This window comes from Anomaloglossus baeobatrachus, chromosome 1, assembly GCF_048569485.1.
Source record: "Anomaloglossus baeobatrachus isolate aAnoBae1 chromosome 1, aAnoBae1.hap1, whole genome shotgun sequence".
NCBI classification, from domain to species: domain Eukaryota; kingdom Metazoa; phylum Chordata; class Amphibia; order Anura; family Aromobatidae; genus Anomaloglossus; species Anomaloglossus baeobatrachus.
In genome coordinates, this window is record NC_134353.1 from 387,763,732 (window position 1) to 387,785,394 (window position 21,663).

General features: G+C 50.1%; 1 protein-coding gene across 2 annotated transcripts in view; it reads right to left on the reverse strand.

The window, feature by feature from the left end:
• Positions 1 to 21,663, reverse strand: part of ARHGEF18 (Rho/Rac guanine nucleotide exchange factor 18) — a 204,312-nt gene that overhangs the window by 43,233 nt on the left and 139,416 nt on the right. For both annotated transcript variants that reach the window (XR_012754626.1, XM_075352539.1), the window contains exons 13-17: positions 15,552 to 15,643; positions 15,280 to 15,468; positions 13,789 to 13,923; positions 2,593 to 2,678; positions 2,345 to 2,389 (exon numbers count right to left, since the gene is read on the reverse strand). Coding sequence is in view for 1 of the 2 variants with exons in the window: in XM_075352539.1 (XP_075208654.1) it covers positions 2,345 to 2,389; positions 2,593 to 2,678; positions 13,789 to 13,923; positions 15,280 to 15,468; positions 15,552 to 15,643 (547 nt within the window). In the remaining variant the exon portion in view is untranslated. The remainder of the gene's footprint in view (positions 1 to 2,344; positions 2,390 to 2,592; positions 2,679 to 13,788; positions 13,924 to 15,279; positions 15,469 to 15,551; positions 15,644 to 21,663) is intronic.

Genomic DNA, 21,663 nt, shown 5'->3' on the forward strand with positions numbered 1-21,663 from the left:
AGGGGGAGCAGGGGGGTCTACATGAGCCGAGGGGTCCCCTAGTGACCGAGGCTCCGGCTGAGCAAGTGAAACAGGGGTCGAGCATTACTCACAGTGAGGGTAGGTGGAACCCGCAGGTAACATAGCCCCACAAGAGGTACAGGCCGCAAAAAACCCCTGTGCCTTAACAGCTTTGCTCCTTGTGGACGACATGCTGTTGTCTCATAGGAGAATGATCACTGAGGGTATATGGGCAAAAACAGGGTATACAGCCCGACCGAACAGAAATATATATATAAATACGTATCTATTCCGGCACCCTAGGGGGGACCAGCACCGGGTGACCGGTGTGGCTTACCGACCGCTAACAAGCGGAGTGTGTGCCTCCAGATTCCCAGCCTTAGGTCCCCCGGAGCTGCAGAGCTGTTCCTGAGAATCCTCCACCGGCAGAATGCCCAAAAAATGGCTGCCGGAGATCTCAGGGGAGGAGTGGAGCCATGGGCGGCGCCAGGAAAGTGCGGGAATCTGGGGTCCCCACAGTGATCAGTGAGGGGGGAGGAAACATGCAGGATGCTCCAGCCCTCACATCCGACGTCAAGTCGGCAGTCCCGCCCTTACCCCTGACAGGCAGGCCCGGGGCGGGATTTTTGCGACTAGGCCGCGATGAAGCCGGGGACTAAATTTGAGACCGCGCCCGACAAGCAGGCACGGTCGGCGCGGAAGTCCGCCGGTCTTCTCAATTCAGCAGCTGCCGCAGCGGGAAGAAGGTGCGCTCCTGCACAGTCCCCAATGGGGACACAGAGTACCTTATAGTTGCAGGGCCCGGTCCCTGAGGTTGAATAGGCTCCGGACCGGCAGATTCCCACAGGGGCTGCGGAGGGAGCACGGTCCCAGCAAATGGATGACCGTTCAGGATCCCACTTCTCCCAGAGCCGCTAAGGGATGGTGAAGGAAACGGCATGAGGCTCCGGCCTTTGTACCCGAAATGGGTACCTCAACCTTAACAACACCGCCGACGTAGTGGGGTGAGAAGGGAACATGCCGGGGGCCCCGTGGGAGCCCTCTTTTCTTCCAACCGACATAACTAATATGAGAATGCATGAGTGGATGTGTGCCTCCTTCCACACAAAGCATAAAACTGAGGAGCCCGTGATCCACGGGAGGATGTATAGGCAGAGGGGAGGGGTTACACTTTTTAAAGTGTAATACTTTGTGTGGCCTCCGGAGGCAGAAGCTATACACCCAATTGTCTGGGTCTCCCAATGGAGCGACAAAGAAAATTCAGAATATGCATGTTAGCTTCATTCGGATGACCCTTGTGTTTTCGATGGAGAGGGGAGTAAAGCGGGCTTTACATGCTACGATATTGCTAGCAATATCGTACGCAAAAGCACCCGCCCCTGTCGTGCATGCGATATCGAGTGATCGCTGCCGCAGCGAACATTATCCCTACGGCAGCGTCACACGCACTTACCTTGTCGGCGGCGTCGCTGTGACTGCCGAACAATTCCTCCCTCAAGGGGAAGGTGCGTTCGGCGTCACTGCGACGTCACTAAGCGGCCGGCCAATCAAAGCGAAGGAGCAGAGATGAGTGGGACGATCATCCCACCCACCTCCTTCCTTCCGCATTGCGGGTCACAGGTAAGGTGAGGTTACTCACTCCTGCGGTGTCACACACAGCGATGTGTGCTGCCGCAGGGACGAGGAACAACTTCGCCCACGCGACAGCAGCGATATTTGAGAATGAACCCCCATGTCAACGAGGAGCGATTTTGGATGTTTTTGCAACGATCCAAAATCACTCCTAGGAGTCTCACACAACGAGATCACTACAGCGGCCGGATGTGCGTCACAAAATCCGTGAACCCAACGAGATCGCTGTAGCGATCTCGTAGCGTGTAAAGCCCGCTTAAGGGTGCTTTCAGAAGCTGTAGGCAAAAATTCAGAATATACATGTTAGCTTCATTCGGATGACCCTTGTGTTTTCGATGGAGAGGGGAGTAAGCCATTGCCAGACACTGCTTTGGAATCAGCTCATCTCATCTTCTATGGTAAACAAGGATTGGGCACGAAATCCAGCATTCTGAGTCTCCCTTCCCTCGCCGATGGGGGTAGAATCGAAGTACCCCATATATGTTATGTTAGGAGTAAAATAAGTTTGTGTCCACTGTCAGCCACCAGTAATGAATGGTACTGTACAAAAAAAAAAATTCTAACCCAACCTGACATATCAACACGTTATCACCCTTCTTTCCCTCCATGTTGAATTCACAGCGTTTCATCCAGTTATTGTAATAACGGCTATAATCTTTCTATTGTAGATAAGAAGTATGGCATACTTTTTTGGACAATGACAAAATGTTACCTCTGATTCTTGAGGATTGTCGTTTTCTAAAATAGACGCATCAGGCTATAAAGCAAAAGGAAACAAAAATACTACATATTAAACATGTTTATTCTTCCTGAGGCATATAACTGTGCAAACAGCAAAGAAACCAAATAACAATGGCATTTTTAAAATAGTTAATTGTTAAAAAAAAAAAATATAGTATACCACTTCAATAAAAACAAAAACACACATCATTCGTTTATGCAAAAGGTTCAAAGATTTACCTCATTGCGCAAAAGGTCTTGAATTTGAGTCTCTGAACTGGTAGATGTGCTGCGTCGGTCCCTGACTCTCTGCTTAAAACTGCCCGCTGCAAACACAAACACAGCAAGATTCTAGATTAGATAGCATGACACCTAAGTTACGGAAAACAAGCGGCATTTCCCCCATTAAAAAGCAGGTTTCATCAGAACATTCTATATTGTTTCATTCAAGTTCAACATATAGGTAGAGTAGTTCTAGTACTAGCAGGTTAAAGGGGCACTCTGGGAGTTCTAGTTTTTGAAGTTATGTATTTGAATACTAAGATCTACGAGGGGCTGCTGATAAATCTTTAGCTTTACCAAGAAAGAAACGAGATAGGATGATGAAACAGATGATAGTCGGAGGGAGCTAGTTCTGGTGAATAAGGTGAATGAATGGTCAACCAGCTGGAAGCTTAGCTCTGCCAGTTTCACTGTGGTCGCTTGTGCAGCGTGAATGGAGGCATTATCTTGCAGGAATAAGATTCTTTTGGAAAGCTTGCCGCGCATTTTGGCCTTCAGAGCTGCCTTCAATCGGTCCAAAAGTTCAATGTAATACCTTGCATTGATGATGGAACCCTTTTGAAGGTAATCCACTAGCAGCACGCCCTCCTTATCCCAGAACACAGATGCCATCACCTTAGTGGCTGATTTTTGAACCCTGAACTTCTTTGGACAAGGAGAACCACTGTGCCTCCACTCTTTTGACTGCTGCTTGTTTTCAGGGTCATACAAATAAATCCTGGTCGTCCATAGTGACCAGTCGATCCAGAAAGTTCTTATCAGTCCGGAAACGCTGACAAATGGACCGGGACGTTTTCACTCGCATGCTTCTCTGATCTGTTGTCAAACATTTGGGGACCCACTTTGTAGATAGCTTCTTCATGTCCAAATGTTCATGGAAAATCACAGAAACACATTCACAGGAAATTCCCATGATGTCTGATAAGCTGAAATTCGTCGATTCTCCAGTATGAGGTTGTGCACAGTATCGATGATCTCCGGAACAGCCACTCTCGGCCATCTAGGACGTTCCTCATCGTTGCTGCTGAAGTGGCCTGATTTAAATTTGGCAACCCAGTTCTTAAGTTTGGAATATGAAGGCACTGATCCCCCAATGTCTGCGACATATCACCATGAATATCCTTCTCGGACTTTCCTTGCAGAAACTAGAATTTTAGCACTTTCCTGCTCTCAGGTGCTGTGAATATCGCATTAGACTCCGTTATTTTGTTGTCCTGCGTGCGCAGAACACTGTCGCCATAAGCAATAAACACAAAATTTTGAAAACATACAGTAAAGACCAAAAGTTTGGATACACCTTCTCATCTCTAGAACAACTATTAAGAGGAGACTTTGTGCAGCAGGCCTTCATGGTAAGAAGGGAATTTTGTTTACTTACCGTAAATTCCTTTTCTTCTAGCTCCTATTGGGAGACCCAGACAATTGGGGTGTATAGCTTATGCCTCCGGAGGTCACACAAAGCATTACACTTAAAAGTGTAAACCCCTCCCCTCTGCCTATACACCCCCCCGTGCATCACGGGCTCCTCAGTTTTGGTGCAAAAGCAGGAAGGAGGAAACTTATAAATTGGTCTAAGGTAAATTCAATCCGAAGGATGTTCGGAGAACTGAAAACCATGAACCAAAAGAACAATTCAACATGAACAACATGTGTACACAAAAGAACAACAGCCCGAAGGGAACAGGGGCGGGTGCTGGGTCTCCCAATAGGAGCTAGAAGAAAAGGAATTTACGGTAAGTAAACAAAATTCCCTTCTTCTTTGTCGCTCCATTGGGAGACCCAGACAATTGGGACGTCCAAAAGCAGTCCCTGGGTGGGTAAAAGAATACCCCGGTAATAGAGCCGAAAGACGGCCCCTTCCTACAGGTGGGCAACCGCCGCCTGGAGGACTCGCCTACCTAAGCTGGCATCTGCCGAAGCGTAGGTATGCACCTGATAGTGTTTCGTGAAAGTGTGCAGACTCGACCAGGTAGCCGCCTGACACACCTGCTGAGCCGTAGCCTGGTGCCGCAATGCCCAGGACGCACCCACGGCTCTGGTAGAATGGGCTTTCAGTCCTGAAGGAACCGGAAGGCCAGAAGAACGGTAGGCTTCAAGAATTGATTCCTTGATCCACCGAGCCAAGGTTGACTTGGAAGCCTGCGACCCTTTACGCTGGCCAGCGACAAGGACAAAGAGCGCATCCGAGCGGCGCAGGGGCGCCGTACGAGAAATGTAGAGCCGGAGTGCTCTCACAAGATCTAACAAGTGCAAATCCTTTTCACATTGGTGAACTGGATGAGGACAAAAAGAAGGTAAGGAGATATCCTGATTGAGATGAAAAGGGGATACCACCTTAGGGAGAAATTCCGGAACCGGACGCAGAACCACCTTGTCCTGGTGAAACACCAGGAAGGGGGCTTTGCATGACAGTGCAGCTAGCTCAGACACTCTGCGAAGTGATGTGACTGCCACTAGGAAGACCACCTTCTGCGAGAGGCGAGAAAGAGAAATATCTCTCATTGGCTCGAAAGGTGGTTTCTGAAGAACCATTAGCACCCTGTTCAGATCCCAGGGTTCTAGCGGGCGCTTGTAAGGGGGGACTATGTGGCAAACCCCCTGCAGGAACGTGCGTACTTGCGGAAGCCTTGCTAGACGCTTTTGAAAAAATACAGAGAGCGCCGAGACTTGTCCCTTAAGAGAGCCGAGAGACAGCCCCTTTTCCATTCCGGATTGAAGGAAAGACAGAAAAGTGGGCAAGGCAAATGGCCAGGGAATAAAACCCTGATCAGAGCACCAGGATAAGAAGATCCTCCACGTCCTGTGGTAGATCTTGGCGGACGTTGGTTTCCTGGCCTGTCTCATAGTGGCAATGACCTCTTGAGATAACCCTGAAGACGCTAGGATCCAGGACTCAATGGCCACACAGTCAGGTTGAGGGCCGCAGAATTCAGATGGAAAAATGGCCCTTGAGACAGCAAGTCTGGTCGGTCTGGTAGTGCCCACGGTTGACCCACCGTGAGATGCCACAGATCCGGGTACCACGACCTCCTCGGCCTGTCTGGGGCGACGAGGATGGCGCGGCGGCAGTCGGACCTGATCTTGCGTAACACTCTGGGCAGCAGTGCCAGAGGAGGAAAGACATAAGGCAGTCGAAACTGCGACCAATCCTGAACTAAGGCGTCTGCCGCCAGAGCTCTGTGATCTTGAGACCGTGCCATGAATGCCGGGACCTTGTTGTTGTGCCGGGACGCCATTAGGTCGACGTCCGGCTTCCACCAGCGGCAACAGATCTCTTGAAACACGTCCGGGTGAAGAGACCATTCCCCTGCGTCCATGCCCTGGCGACTGAGAAAGTCCGCTTCCCAGTTTTCCACGCCCGGGATGTGAACTGCGGAGATGGTGGAGGCTGTGGCTTCCACCCACAGCAGAATCCGCCGAACTTCCTGGAAGGCTTGCCGACTGCGTGTGCCGCCTTGGTGGTTGATGTATGCCACCGCCGTGGCGTTGTCCGACTGAATTCGGATCTGCCTGCCTTCCAGCCACGGCTGGAACGCCTTCAGGGCTAGATACACTGCCCTTATCTCCAGAACATTGATCTGAAGGGAGGACTCTGGCTGAGTCCAGGTACCCTGAGCCCTGTGGTGGAGGAAGACCGCTCCCCACCCTGACAGACTCGCGTCCGTCGTGACCACAGCCCAGGATGGGGGCAGGAAGAATTTCCCCTTCGACAAAGAAGTGGGAAGAAGCCACCACTGAAGGGAGGCCTTGGCTGCCCGAGAAAGGGAGACGTTCCTGTCGAGGGACGTCGATTTCCTGTCCCATTTGCGGAGAATGTCCCATTGAAGAGGACGCAGATGAAACTGTGCAAATGGAACTGCCTCCATTGCTGCCACCATCTTCCCTAGGAAGTGCATGAGGCGTCTCAAGGGGTGCGACTGGGCTCGGAGGAGAGATTGCACCCCTGTCTGTAGTGATCGCTGTTTGTCCAGCGGAAGTTTCACTATCGCTGGGAGAGTATGAAACTCCATCCCGAGATATGTCAGCGATTGTGTCGGTGTCAGTTTTGACTTTGGGAAATTGATGATCCACCCGAACCTCTGGAGTGTCTCCAGAGCAATGTTCAGGCTGTGTTGGCATGCCACCCGAGAGGGGGCCTTGACAAGAAGATCGTCCAAGTAAGGGATCACTGAGTGTCCCTGAGAGTGTAGGACTGCAACCACTGTTGCCATGACCTTGGTGCTGACCCGTGGGGCTGTTGCCAGGCCGAAAGGCAGTGCCATGAACTGAAGGTGTTCGTCCCCGATGGCGAAACGCAGGAAGCGCTGATGCTCTGGTGCAATCGGCACGTGGAGATAAGCATCCCTGATGTCGATTGAGGCTAGGAAGTCTCCTTGGGACATCGAGGCGATGACGGAGCGGAGAGATTCCATCCGGAATCGTCTGGTTTTCACGTGTTTGTTGAGCAGTTTGAGGTCCAGGACGGGACGGAAAGATCCGTCCTTTTTTGGTACGACAAACAAGTTGGAGTAAAAACTGTGACCCCATTGCTGAAGGGGAACGGGGATAACTACTCCTTCTGCCTTCAGAGTGTTCACCGCCTGAAGGAGAGCATCGGCTCGCTCGGGGGGCGGAGATGTTCTGAAGAAACGAATCGGAGGACGAGAATTGAACTCTATCCTGTAACCGTGAGACAGAATGTCTCTCACCCATCGGTCTTGGACATGTGGGCACCAGGCGTCGCAAAAGCGGAAGAGCCTGCCACCGACCGAGGATGCGGTTTGGGGAGTCCGCAAGTCATGAGGAGGCCGCTTTGGGAGCGGTTCCTCCGGCGGTCTTTTTAGGACGTGCCTTAGACCGCCATGAATCAGAGTTCCTCTGACCCTTTTGAGGCCTGTTGGACGAGGAGAATTGAGACCTGCCTGAGGGCCGAAAGGACCGAAACCTCGATTGTACCTTCCGTTGTTGAGGTCTGTTAGGTTTGGACTGGGGTAAGGACGAGTCCTTACCCTTGGATTGTTTAATGATTTCATCCAATTGCTCGCCAAACAGGCGGTCGCCAGAAAACGGCAAACCGGTTAAAAACTTCTTGGAAGCAGAGTCTGCCTTCCATTCACGTAGCCACATGGCCCTGCGGACTGCCACTGAATTGGCGGATGCTACCGCTGTACGGCTCGCAGAGTCTAGTACAGCATTCATGGCGTAGGACGCAAACGCCGACGCCTGAGAGGTTAATGACACAACCTGCGGAGTAGCGGCTCGTGTGAGTGCATTAATCTCAGACTGACAAGCTGAGATAGCTTGTAGTGCCCATACGGCTGCAAATGCCGGAGCAAAGGACGCGCCGATAGCCTCATAGATGGATTTCATCAGGAGCTCTATCTGCCTGTCAGTGGCATCCTTGAGTGATGCACCATCTGCCACTGCAACTATGGATCTGGCCGCCAGTCTAGAGACTGGAGGATCCACCTTGGGACACTGAGCCCAACCCTTGACTACGTCAGGGGGGGAAGGGATAACGTGTGTCATGAAGGCGCTTAGTAAAGCGCTTATCCGGAAAAGCTTGGTGCTTCTGGACTGCGTCTTTGAAGTCAGAGTGATCAAGAAACGCACTCCGTGTACGTTTGGGAAACCTAAAATGAAATTTCTCCTGCTGAGAAGCTGACTCCTCAATCGGAAGGGGTGGAGGAGAAAGATCTAACACCTGATTGATGGACGCTATAAGGTCATTTACTATGGCGTCCCCTTCAGGCGTATCAAGGTTGAGCGCGGCGTCAGGATCAGAGTCCTGATCTGCCGCATCTGCTTCATCTTCCAGAGAGTCCTCATGTTGAGAACCTGAACAGTGAGATGAAGTCGAGGGAATCTCCCAGCGAGCCCGCTTCGTCGGTCTGGGACTGCGGTCCGTGTCGGAGTCCTCCCCGTGGGACCTATGAGTCGACCCAGGAGCACTTTGCTGCTCCGACCGAGGGGGGCATGGGGGCAATGAATCAACAGTGCCCGGGGCCTGTGTTACAGGTCTGGACTGCAAAGCTTCCAGTATCTTAGCAGACCATCTATCCATAGACTCAGAAAGTTTGTCAGCAAATACTGAAAACTCTGTCCCTGTCACCTGGACAGTGGGGGCCAGAGGTTCCACCTGGGCCGGGGGTCCCACCAGTGGCTGAGACTCCGGCTGAGTGAGTGTCACAGGGGCCGAGCATTGCACACAATGAGGGTAGGTGGAACCTGCAGGAAGCATTGCCGCACATGAGGTACAGGTTGCAAAGTAAGCCTGTGCTTTGGCACCCTTGCTTTTTGCGGACGACATGCTGTTTCTCCTCTTAGAATAATCAGTGAGGGTATATAGCCAAACGCTAACAGTGTGGCCGTACAGAGTAAACGTATACACTATAAGCATATAAATATACAATTCGGCACCCAGGGGGACCAGCACCTAGTAACAGGTGCGGCTTACCGACCGCTCTCAGCGGTTGTGTGACCACCAGATCCCTGCCTGGGCCTCCCAGAGCTGTGGAGCTCAGTTGTCTCCCCTCTGAAGTTCTCCAGCGTCTGAAGTGCTGATAGCAATGGCTGCCGGCGTTCAGAGAGGAGGAGGGAGCCGTGGGCGTGCCTGTAAAAGTGCGGGAATCTGGTGCCCCACAGTGCTCAGTGAGGGGGGAGGAGGATACAAAGTATGCTCCTGTCCTCAGCGCTGACGTCCAGTGCAGCGTCCCGCCCTTACCCCTGACTGGCAGGCCCGGGGGCGGGAATATGCGGCACTAGGCCGCAAAAGCCGGGGACTAAAGTTATAAGCGCGGCCGGCAAACAAGTGCGGCCAGCGCGGTAGTCCCGGCGCACCAACACACCCAGCAGCTGCTGCAGTGTCCATTACACAGGCGCTCTATGCGCCGTCCCCAAGGGGACACAGAGTACCTCAGAGTAGCAGGGCCTTGTCCCTGATGATACCCGGTCTCCTGTCCAGCAGATTCCCCCAGGGGCTGCGGAGGGAGTGCGGTCCCAGTGCCTGGTGACCGGTCAGGATCCCACTTCACCCAGAGCCCCTAAGGGATGGGGAAGGAAAACAGCATGTGGCTCCTGCCTATGTACCCGCAATGGGTACCTCAACCTTAACAGCACCGCCGACCCGAGTGGGGTGAGAAGGGAGCATGCTGGGGGCCCTGTATGGGCCCACTTTTCTTCCATCCGATATAGTCAGCAGCTGCTGCTGACTAAAATGTGGAGCTTGCGTGGATGTGTGCCTCCTTCCACAAAGCAATAAAACTGAGGAGCCCGTGATGCACGGGGGGGTGTATAGGCAGAGGGGAGGGGTTTACACTTTTAAGTGTAATGCTTTGTGTGACCTCCGGAGGCATAAGCTATACACCCCAATTGTCTGGGTCTCCCAATGGAGCGACAAAGAAAATAGCTGCTAGGAAACCACTGCTAAGGACAGGCAACAAGCAGACGAGACTTGTTTGGGCTAAAGAACACAAGGAATGGACATTAGACCAATGGAAATCTGTGCTTTGGTCTGATGAGTCCAAATTTGAGATCTTTGGATCCAACCATCATGTCTTTATAAAAAAGGTGAACGGATGGACTCTACATGGCTGGTTCCCACCGTGAAGCATGGAGGAGGAGGTGTGATGGTGTGGGGGTGCTTTGCTGCTGACACTGTTGGGGATTTATTCAGAATTGAAGGCATACAGAACCAGCATGCCTACCACACCATCTTGCAGCAGCATGCTATTTCATCCGGTTTGCGTTTAGTTGGACCATAATTTATTTTTCAACAGGACAATGACCCCAAACACACCTCCAGGCTGTGTAAGGGTTATTTGGCTAAGAAGGAGAGTGATGGGTTGCTACGCCAGATGACCTGGTCTCCACAGTCACCAGACCTGAACCCAATCGAGATGGTTTGGGGTGAGATGGACCGCAGAGTGAAGGCAAAAGGGTCAACAAGTGCTAAGCATCTCTGGAAACTCCTTCAAGACTGCTGGAAAACCATTTCTGGTGACTACTTCTTGCAGCTCATCAAGAGAATGCCAAGAGTGTGCAAAGCAGTAATCAAAGCAAAAGGTGGCTACTTTGAAGAACCTAGAATATAAGATATATTTTCAGTTGTTTCACACTTTAAGTATTTCATTCCACATGTGTTAATTCATAGTTTTGATGTCTTCAATGTGAATCTACAATTTTTAGAATCATGAAAACAAAGAAAACTCTTTGAATGAGGAGGTGTGTCCAAACGTTTGGTCTGTACTGTATATCAGACACAGGCTTTCATGTGATGTATCATTTGTTACCATAGAAACAAAAAAAAAATAAAACGATCACAAAGCTAAAAGACTTATCAGCAGCCCCTCGTATAAAAGGGTATTCAACTGTCACAGTGCGTGCGATTCAGAATTACTCACTGTGACGGAGATGCAGCTCCTGAGTGTGCCCCTCCCTTCTGGGATGCTATGCCAATGATGAAAGGATGTGGCTTGCTTAAGGCTCCTATTTCTAACTAGTCCCCTTGATCATGCTTCTTTGTATGTACGCATTGCACTCAGATCAGGGGGATAACGGCTTACCCCATGCTTATTATGCAAGCCAAGCCTAATGTCCTGTCTTCCCAGTTGTAATGTGATTCAGTCCTCTGTGCCCAGTCTTCCCACCCTTCCTGTAAAATCTATGCCTGCTTCTTCACAGCTTGTCTGGTACAGTCACATTTTCTCTTAAAGCTCCTTGACATGTAGCAAACAATCTGTCCATCTTCAGGCAGCCAGTGCTGAACACGCAATGAAAGCATATAGTGTGTACGGTCATTTGTCTTTTGAGCAGAACTGTAAGTAGGAGAGAATAATGACCTGTCACATCACAAACAAGGGAGCAGAGGCACCGCACCCAACGACACGTATGTGCATAATACGGTCATGGCTTGTTCGGTGCTGCTGGCATGTTCCTTCCCAGCTTGTGTGCAGTTGTTGTTCCAATCGATGGCTTCCTTCTCTTACCTACTTGCTTTGTGGCACCCCATGACCGGACAAGCAGTGGGGAGACACTTAAGACATTAGAATTCCTCAGGCAGCTGGCTAGCATAACACGCAAGGATCAAACGGTTATCAGTGGGCTTTCTTGCGTTAACTAAAATCAAGCTTCCCCTTCATGACCTGCAACGTACCATCTTAGAAGGGATACTGAGACATGTTAGAGAGATATTATCAAAGTATTTCGCACCTTTAGGCCCTGTGCCCACGGGACAATATATCAGCGGAATTTGCTGCAGAAAACCCGCGGATTTATCTGGATTTTCCAGATAAATCCGCAGATTATAGCAAGCACAGACACTCCCCATGTTATTCTATGGAATTTGGGGAGTGCTGTATCAATGCTGCGGTATGTGCGGCTGCGGAATATGCTGCGGATGTCCCACAGCCGCACATAACTGCATGTCAATTATTCCTGCAAAATATCTGTGAAATTCCTGCCTTTCCTACTATGGAGATAGAGGGCTGGACTTCCGCAGGTATTTCCACACTTGTCCCGCAGCAATGGATAGCTGCAGATTCCGGGGAGCAGCTGTGGGAAACCTGCAGCAAATTCTGCGGATACGTTGTCCCGTGGGCACATGGCCTAAGGCTATGTGCCCACGGGAGCTCGTACCTGCGGATGTATCCACAGGTTTCCCGCAGTTGCTCACCGGAATCTGCAGCTATTTGTAGCTGCGGTAGTACAGCGAAATAGCTGCGGTAAACCTGCGGACATTCCTGCGGATTACCTGCGGAAGTCCCTGCCTCTATCTCCATAGTGGAGGGCCGGGATTTCCGCAGGTAATTCTGCAGGAATAATTGACATGCAGTTACGTGCAGCTGCGGGACATCCGCAGCATATTCCGTATCCGCAGCATGGACACAGACCCTCCCCGTATCCCATAGGATAACATGGGGAGTGTCTACATGCTGAAACCTGCGGATTTATCTGGAAAATCCAGAAAATCCATGGATTTTCCACAGATAAATCTGTTTAATTTCCCGTGGGCACATAGCATACGAGTTAACTTTAGCTGGTCTTCACTGGGGGCTGTACTCTTCCACATACGAGTTGCTCTCTGTTAAAACCCAATTACAGACTTAAAAGTTAACTCATTAGGTGCCAAATAGTTTGATTGACTTGTTACAGTTTTAATAAAATCACTGTTTTCTCTGCTGCAGTTCTACCAGCTCTCAGAATACTGAGCTCTTATAACCTCGTCCACACCACTGGTTGGCTGATTTCCTGTGAACACTGTATATGGGCAGAAAGTTACTAATCAGTCATGTGGAGGGGTTAAGAGCAGGAGGACTATATGGCACAAGACAACAAGTCCTCTAGTGATAATCTGCTGCTGATTAAACACTGATTGATTTTATTGAAACTTCAACAAGCAAAACAGTAAGGGGCACTTTGCACACTACGACATAACAGCTGCGATGTCGGTGGGGTCAAATCGAAAGTGACGCACATCCGGCGTCGCAGTCGATATCGTAGATATCCTTTTTGATACGATTAAGGAGCGCAAATACGTCCAAATCGTATCATCGGTGTAGCGTTGGTCATTTCCATAATTTGGAAATCACCGATGTTACGATGTTGTTCCTCGTTCCTGCGGCAGAAGTGTGAAGCCGCAGGAGCGAGGAACATTTCCTACCTGCGTCTCACACCGGCTATGTGGAAGGACGGCGGTGAGCGGGATGTTTACGTCCCGCTCAGCTCCGCCCCTCCGCTTCTATTGGTCGCCTGCCGTGTGACGTCGCTATGACGCCGCACGACCCGCCCCCTTAATAAGGAGACGGTTCGCCGGCCAAGGCGACGTCGCAGGGCAGGTGAGTGCATTTGAAGCTGCCGTAGCGATAATGTTCGCTACGCCAGCAATCACCATGATATCGCAGCTGCGACGGGGGTGGGGACTATCGCGCTCGGCATCGCAAGCATCGGCTTGCGATGTCGTAGTGTGCAAAGTGCCCCTAAGTGTCACATCACTGAATTCAGTGTCTCAGCCCTTACATCATGCTGCTTGCAGTTAAATAGCAAAAGCCTGCTGAAAGATTCCTTTTACGTTCCATACGATGACTTGCTAACCGTGAAAACGTAAACTAACGCAAGCAATCTTTATTTCAAGCTAAATATTTTCCATTTTCATTGGTTATGAAGAAATATTCTCACTTTTGTTTAAATGTCCACAGTTACTGTCGTAGCCCCCAAACGTCTCAGATCTTCGGGGCAGAGTGGTAACCCCAGAGCTGGAATCATCACGTGGGGTGGAGAACTGGGACAGCAGCAATGTTTCAATTATTTCAGCTGCAAAAAGAAGCAAAAAGTGTAGTAGCATACAAGAAATACAGTAATCTCCTATAAGAAATAGTAAAGTAACAGCTCGTCCTCAATCACTTAGGGGCTAGGAATTTTTAGTTTGTGCGCCTTCATTTATTTATTTCTTTCCTTTGTACCCTTGTTCCAAAAATTCTGGAAAAAAAAAAAAATTCAGCTGACATAGCCATGTGAGGGCCTGCTTATTGTGGGACAAGTTGGTCATTTGGATGGACATAAATTTTACTAAGTAATGTAAAAAGGAAAAAAAAAAAAAAAAAAAAAAAAAAAAAAGGGAAAAAAAAATGCTAAGTGCAGTGAAATTGCAAAATGGATTCTGTTTATATGATGGTCACTGTGTGGTAAAATGACTTGGCAGCATGATTCTAGGGTCAGTACGATTACAGTTATTCGAGACTTGTCTAGATTTTTTTTTATATTTTAATAGTGAAAATAAAGTTCTGAAATTTAAAAAAAACAACACAAAAACACACACACACACACACACACACACACACACACACACATTACTAGTGTGGCCATTTTTTGAATCCCATAATTTTTTTTTACTTTTCCATTGATGTAGCAGTTCTTCTGCCCTAAAGGGGGCTTTACACGCAAGATGTCGTTGGGGTCACGGAATTCGTGGTGCACATCCGGCCTCGTTAGCGACGTTATTGCGTGTGAAATGTACGAACGACCGTTAATCAAAATTACTCACAATATCGTTGATCGTTGACACGTCGTTCTAATCTCAAATATTGTTGCTGCTGCAGGTATGATGTTGTTTGTCGTTCCTGCGGCAGCATACATCGCTATGTGTGACACCGCAGGAGCAAGGAACAACATCGTACCTGTGGCCGCCGGCAATGAGGAAGGGAGGAGGTGGGCGGGATGTTACGGCTGCTCATCTCCGCCCCTCCGCTTCTATTGGTCGGCCGCTTAGTGACGCCGAACGAACCTCCCCCTTAGAAAGGAGGCTGTTCTCCGGCCACAGCGACGTCGCTAGGCAGGTAAGTCCGTGTGACGGGGACTAACGATGTGCGCCACGGGCAGCGATTTGGCCGTGACGCACAACCGACGGGGGCGGGTACTTTCACCAGCAACATCGCTAGCGATGTCGCTGTGTGTAAAGTGGCCTTAAGACTATCCCTGGGAGACAATATGATCGGCTGTCCGAAATTGTACATTGTCCGTGGCTTTTATACTCAAAATGTGGCCTGAACCCTCGATATCGGTAGGTCTGACTATCATATGTCCAGTGTGTATCGCGAAGTAGGGGGCTTTAAGTCAATCATATCTGAAAAGAATTGAGGTGTGTTACACTTTTTATATTTTCCATCTTACCTTCAGCTATGGCAGACAGGAGCAAGTGTTCGCCTTTTGAATTTTCTCCATTGTCAGATGCAATAAGGATTCGAACTCTGGGTCCTTGTGACGCTTCGTCAAAGCCATAAATCTCGGCCATTTCCATGCAAATCTGCAGTTTTTCACTGAGAGTTTGAATGATTGTCGTGTCCTTCGAGATTAGGCGATCTGTATGCAAAGCAAACTAATGTTTCATTTTGTTTTATCTGATAAAGCCAAAATGATAATTAATCACTAAATATTTATATCACCTTGAAAATCCTTTATCTTAGCAGCACGCTCAGAAATCTGTTTCCGCTCTTCATCAGCTTCATTGAGAAACTCAGTCCCTTCATCCGGGCAACTGTATGAAACATAAACCTCTGTGAGACTACATAACATAACAAAGATCTATCAATTTCTATATTTTATCTCTGTAAGGGCCGTTTTACACATCCAGCATTTCACCGGATGCTGGATCCGGCACGCATGCAGTACAGTAGATTCATTTACAGTGGAAGCGCAACACCCTGCGGTTGTGTGCTTCATGCACAACCGCATTTGTCCACATGGTGTCCCACTTCCACTGTAAATGAATCTACTGTACTGCATGCGTGCCGGATGCGGCATCCGGTGAAATGTCGGATGTGTGAAACGGCCCTAAGAGACCCGTTATGACTGAGCCCTACCACTCACATGAAGATGAACAAACCAGGAGAGATGTAATACCTCTAATTAACAGGTCGCGAGACAGACTAGAAGCAACCCTAAATCTGACCCTGATCTGTCCCTGCCTGAGAGTTGAGATTGGCACCCTAAGATTACAGAATGGCACTCCATTCAAAGAGGGCTGACCCCGATTGACCTTAACTGAACCCTCACCTATAAACAGTGTTACACTAGACAACAATTAACATAAATGAAGGGCACACAGACAGAGGATGAGTGACAGGGCTAAAAATGTGTGAACAGTCATTCAGAGGAAAATGGAGGAAACTCAAAACACTTACGCATTGTGGAAAACCCCCAAATCCCAAATGTAAAAAAAGGGAACACACCTGAGTAAAAAATAAAATGGAAAGGAAAGACAAGAGAACGAACAGCAGCTGGATCGATCTAAAACATGCGGTGATCCAATGGAAAGGAAAACCGACCACAAAACCAAAGGTCATGGATTGAGCACTGTAGTCGAGCCATGAGAAAATCAGAGATAAATTCCCTTTAACCCCTTCATGACCTTTGATGGATCATTCCGTCATGGAGCGTGTCACGTTAGTCCCCGCCCCCTGCCGCAAGCAGGATGGGGCGAGCCGCGCACATATCAGCTGTTTTTAACAGCTGACATGTGTGCCTGCATGTTACGAGTGGAATCGCATTCCACCCGTAACATTAACCCCTTATATCTCGTTGCCAAAGTCTGGCAGAGAGATGTATATACGCGAGGTCATGATTTTTACTTACCACCGCCCCCACCGGAAGTCACGTGAGTGATCACGTGACTTTTGGTGGTTGCCATGGTAACACAGGGTCATGTGATGACACCTGCAGCTATGACGAGTCACTTTCGTTTTCACTCGGCCCGGAGGCCAGTGAAGCAGGAAGTGACCGTCGCTGCTGTTTACAGCTGTATAGCTGTGATCAGCAGATAGTGCAGAGCAATCGGATTGCTGATCGCTATAGCCCCCTAGGGGGGACTAGTAAAATAAAAAAAAAAAAAAGTATAAAAAAGTTTTAAAAAATAAAAAAACAAAAACAAAAAAAAAACTAAAAGTTCAAATCACCCCCCTTTCACCCCATTGAAAATTAAAGGGTTAAAAAATAAATAAATATACACATATTTAGTATCGCCGCGTTTAGAAATGCCCGATCAAAGAAGGGAATTTTGTTTACTTACCGTAAATTCCTTTTCTTCTAGCTCCAATTGGGAGACCCAGACAATTGGGTGTATAGGCTATGCCTCCGGAGGCCACACAAAGTATTACACTAAAAGTGTAAAGCCCCTCCCCTTCTGCCTATACACCCCCCGTGCTCCCACGGGCTCCTCAGTTTTGGTGCAAAAGCAAGAAGGAGGAAAAAATTATAAACTGGTTTAAAGTAAATTCAATCCGAAGGAATATCGGAGAACTGAAAACCATTCAACATGAACAACATGTGTACACAAAAAAACAGGGGCGGGTGCTGGGTCTCCCAATTGGAGCTAGAAGAAAAGGAATTTACGGTAAGTAAACAAAATTCCCTTCTTCTTTGTCGCTCCATTGGGAGACCCAGACAATTGGGACGTCCAAAAGCAGTCCCTGGGTGGGTAAATAATACCTCATAATAGAGCCGTAACGGCTCCATCCTACAGGTGGGCAACCGCCGCCTGAAGGACTCGCCTACCTAGGCTGGCATCTGCCGAAGCATAGGTATGCACCTGATAGTGTTTCGTGAAAGTGTGCAGGCTCGACCAGGTAGCTGCCTGACACACCTGCTGAGCCGTAGCCTGGTGCCGCAAGGCCCAGGACGCTCCCACGGCCCTGGTAGAATGGGCCTTCAGCCCTGAGGGAACCGGAAGCCCCGAGGAACGATAAGCTTCGAGAATTGGTTCCTTGATCCACCGAGCCAGGGTTGATTTGGAAGCTTGTGTCCCTTTACGCTGGCCAGCGACAAGGACAAAGAGTGCATCCGAGCGGCGCAGGGGCGCCGTACGAGAAATGTAGAATCTGAGTGCTCTCACCAGATCTAACAAGTGCAAATCCTTTTCACATTGGTGAATTGGATGAGGACAAAAAGAGGGTAAGGAGATATCCTGATTGAGATGAAAGGGGGATACCACCTTAGGGAGAAATTCCGGAACCGGACGCAGAACCACCTTATCCTGGTGAAACACCAGGAAAGGGGCTTTACATGACAACGCTGCTAGCTCCGACAGTCTCCGAAGTGAAGTGACTGCTACTAGGAAAACCACTTTCTACGAAAGGCGTGAGAGAGAAATATCCCTCATTGGCTCGAACGGTGGTTTCTGAAGAACCATCAGCACCCTGTTCAGATCCCAGGGTTCTAACGGACGCTTGTAAGGAGGGACGATGTGACAAACCCCCTGCAGGAACGTGCGTACCTGTGGAAGTCTGGCAAGGCGCTTCTGAAAAAACACAGAGAGCGCAGAGACTTGTCCCTTAAGGGAGCCGAGCGACAAACCCTTTTCCAATCCGGATTGAAGGAAGGACAGAAAAGTGGGCAAGGCAAATGGCCAGGGAGAAAAACCCTGAGCAGAGCACCATGACAGGAATATTTTCCACGTCCTGTGGTAGATCTTGGCGGACGTTGGTTTCCTAGCCTGTCTCATAGTGGCAATGACCTCTTGAGATAACCCTGAAGACGCTAGGATCCAGGACTCAATGGCCACACAGTCAGGTTGAGGGCCGCAGAATTCAGATGGAAAAACGGCCCTTGAGACAGCAAGTCTGGTCGGTCTGGTAGTGCCCACGGTTGGCCCACCGTGAGATGCCACAGATCCGGATACCACGACCTCCTCGGCCAGTCTGGAGCGACGAGGATGGCGCGGCGGCAGTCGGCCCTGATCTTGCGTAACACTCTGGGCAACAGTGCCAGAGGAAAAAACACATAAGGGAGTTGAAACTGCGACCAATCCTGAACTAAGGCGTCCGCCGCCAGAGCTCTGTGATCGTGAGATCGTGCCATGAATGCCGTGACCTTGTTGTTGTGCCGGGACGCCATTAGGTCGACGTCCGGCATCCCCCAGCGGCAACAGATCTCCTGAAACACGTCCGGGTGAAGGGACCATTCCCCTGCGTCCATGCCCTGGCGACTGAGAAAGTCTGCTTCCCAGTTTTCTACGCCCGGGATGTGAACTGCGGAGATGGTGGAGGCCGTGGCTTCCACCCACATCAAAATCCGCCGGACTTCCTGGAAGGCTTGCCGACTGCGTGTTCCGCCTTGGTGGTTGATGTAAGCCACCGCTGTGCAGTTGTCCGACTGAATTCGGATCTGCTTGCCTTCCAGCCACTGCTGGAACGCTTTTAGGGCAAGATACACTGCCCTGAAATCCAGAACATTGATCTGAAGGGAGGACTCTTGCTGAGTCCACGTACCCTGAGCCCTGTGGTGGAGAAAGACTGCTCCCCACCCTGACAGACTCGCGTCTGTCGTGACCACCGCCCAGGATGGGGGTAGGAAGGATTTCCCCTTCGATAATGAAGTGGGAAGAAGCCACCACCGAAGGGAAGCTTTGGTTGCCTGAGAGAGGGAGACGTTCCTGTCGAGGGACGTCGACTTCCTGTCCCATTTGCGTAGGATGTCCCATTGAAGAGGACGCAGATGAAACTGCGCGAAAGGGACTGCCTCCATTGCTGCCACCATCTTCCCCAGGAAGTGCATGAGGCGCCTCAAGGGGTGTGACTGACCTTGAAGGAGAGATTGCACCCCTGTCTGTAGTGACCGCTGTTTGTTCAGCGGGAGCATCACCATCGCTGAGAGGGTATGAAACTCCATGCCAAGATATGTCAGCGATTGGGCCGGTGTCAGATTTGACTTTGGAAAATTGATGATCCACCCGAAACTCTGGAGAGTCTCCAGAGTAGTGTTGAGGCTGTGTTGGCATGCCTCTTGAGAGGGTGCCTTGACCAGCAGATCGTCTAAGTAAGGTATCACCGAGTGACCCTGAGAGTGGAGGACCGCAACTACTGTAGCCATGACCTTGGTGAAAACCCGTGGGGCTGTCGCCAGGCCGAACGGCAATGCCGCGAACTGAAGGTGTTCGTCTCCTATGATGAAGCGCAGGAAGCGCTGATGCTCTGGAGCAATCGGTACGTGGAGATAAGCATCTTTGATATCGATCGATGCAAGGAAATCTCCCTGTGACATTGAGGCGATGACGGAGCGGAGGGATTCCATCCGGAGCCGCCTGGTCTTTACGTGTTTGTTGAGCAGTTTTAGGTCCAGGACAGGACGGAAAGACCCGTCCTTCTTTGGAACCACAAACAGGTTGGAGTAGAAACCGTGACCCTGTTGCTGAAGAGGAACCGGGACCACCACTCCTTCTGCCTTCAGAGTGCCCACCGCCTGCAGAAGAGCATCGGCTCGCTCGGGAGGCGGAGATGTTCTGAAGAATGAGTCGGAGGACGAGAGCTGAACTCTATCCTGTAACCGTGAGACAGAATGTCTCTCACCCAACGGTCTTTTACCTGTGGCAGCCAGATGTCGCAAAAGCGGGAGAGCCTGCCACCGACCGAGGATGCGGTGTGAGGAGGCCGTAAGTCATGAGGAAGCCGCCTTGGTAGCGGCACCTCCGGCGGTCTTTTTAGGGCGTGACTTAGACCGCCATTAATCGGAGTTCCTCTGATCCTTCTGAGGCCTTTTGGACGAGGAGAATTGGGACTTGCCCGCACCCCGAAAGGACCGAAACCTCGACTGTCCCCTCCTCTGTTGGGGTATGTTTGGTTTGGCCTGGGGTAAGGATGTTTCCTTTCCCTTGGATTGTTTGATGATTTCATCCAATCTCTCACCAAACAAACGGTCGCCAGAAAATGGCAAACTGGTTAAGCACTTTTTGGAAGCTGAATCTGCCTTCCATTCCCGTAGCCACAAGGCCCTGCGTATTGCCACCGAATTGTCGGCTGCAACCGCCGTACGGCTCGCAGAGTCCAGGACAGCATTAATAGCGTAGGACGCAAATGCCGACGTTTGAGAGGTTATGGACGCCACTTGCGTCGCAGATGTACGTGTGAGTGCGTCAATTTGCGCTTGACCCGCTGAGATAGCTTGGAGTGCCCATACGGCCGCGAATGCTGGAGCAAAAGACGCGCCGATAGCTTCATAGATGGATTTCAACAAGAGCTCCATCTGTCTGTCAGTGGCATCCTTGAGTGAAGCCCCATCTTCAACTGCAACTATGGATCTAGCCGCCAGTCTGGAGATTGGAGGATCCACCTTGGGACACTGAGTCCAGCCCTTGACCACGTCAGGGGGGAAGGGATAACGTGTATCCTTAAGGCGCTTGGAAAAACGCTTATCTGGACAAGCTCGGTGTTTCTGGACTGCCTCTCTGAAGTCAGAGTGGTCCAGAAACATACTCGTTGTACGCTTGGGAAACCTGAAACGGAATTTCTCCTGCTGAGAAACTGACTCCTCTACTGGAGGAGCTGAGGGAGAAATATCCAACATTTGATTGATGGACGCGATAAGATCATTCACTATGGCGTCCCCATCAGGAGTATCAAGGTTGAGAGCGGCCTCAGGATCAGAATCCTGATCAGCTACCTCCGCTTCATCATACAGAGAGTCCTCCCGCTGAGACCCTGAACAATGTGATGATGTCGAGGGAATTTCCCAGCGAGCTCGCTTAGGCGGTCTGGGGCTGCGGTCCGTGTCAGAGACCTCACCCTG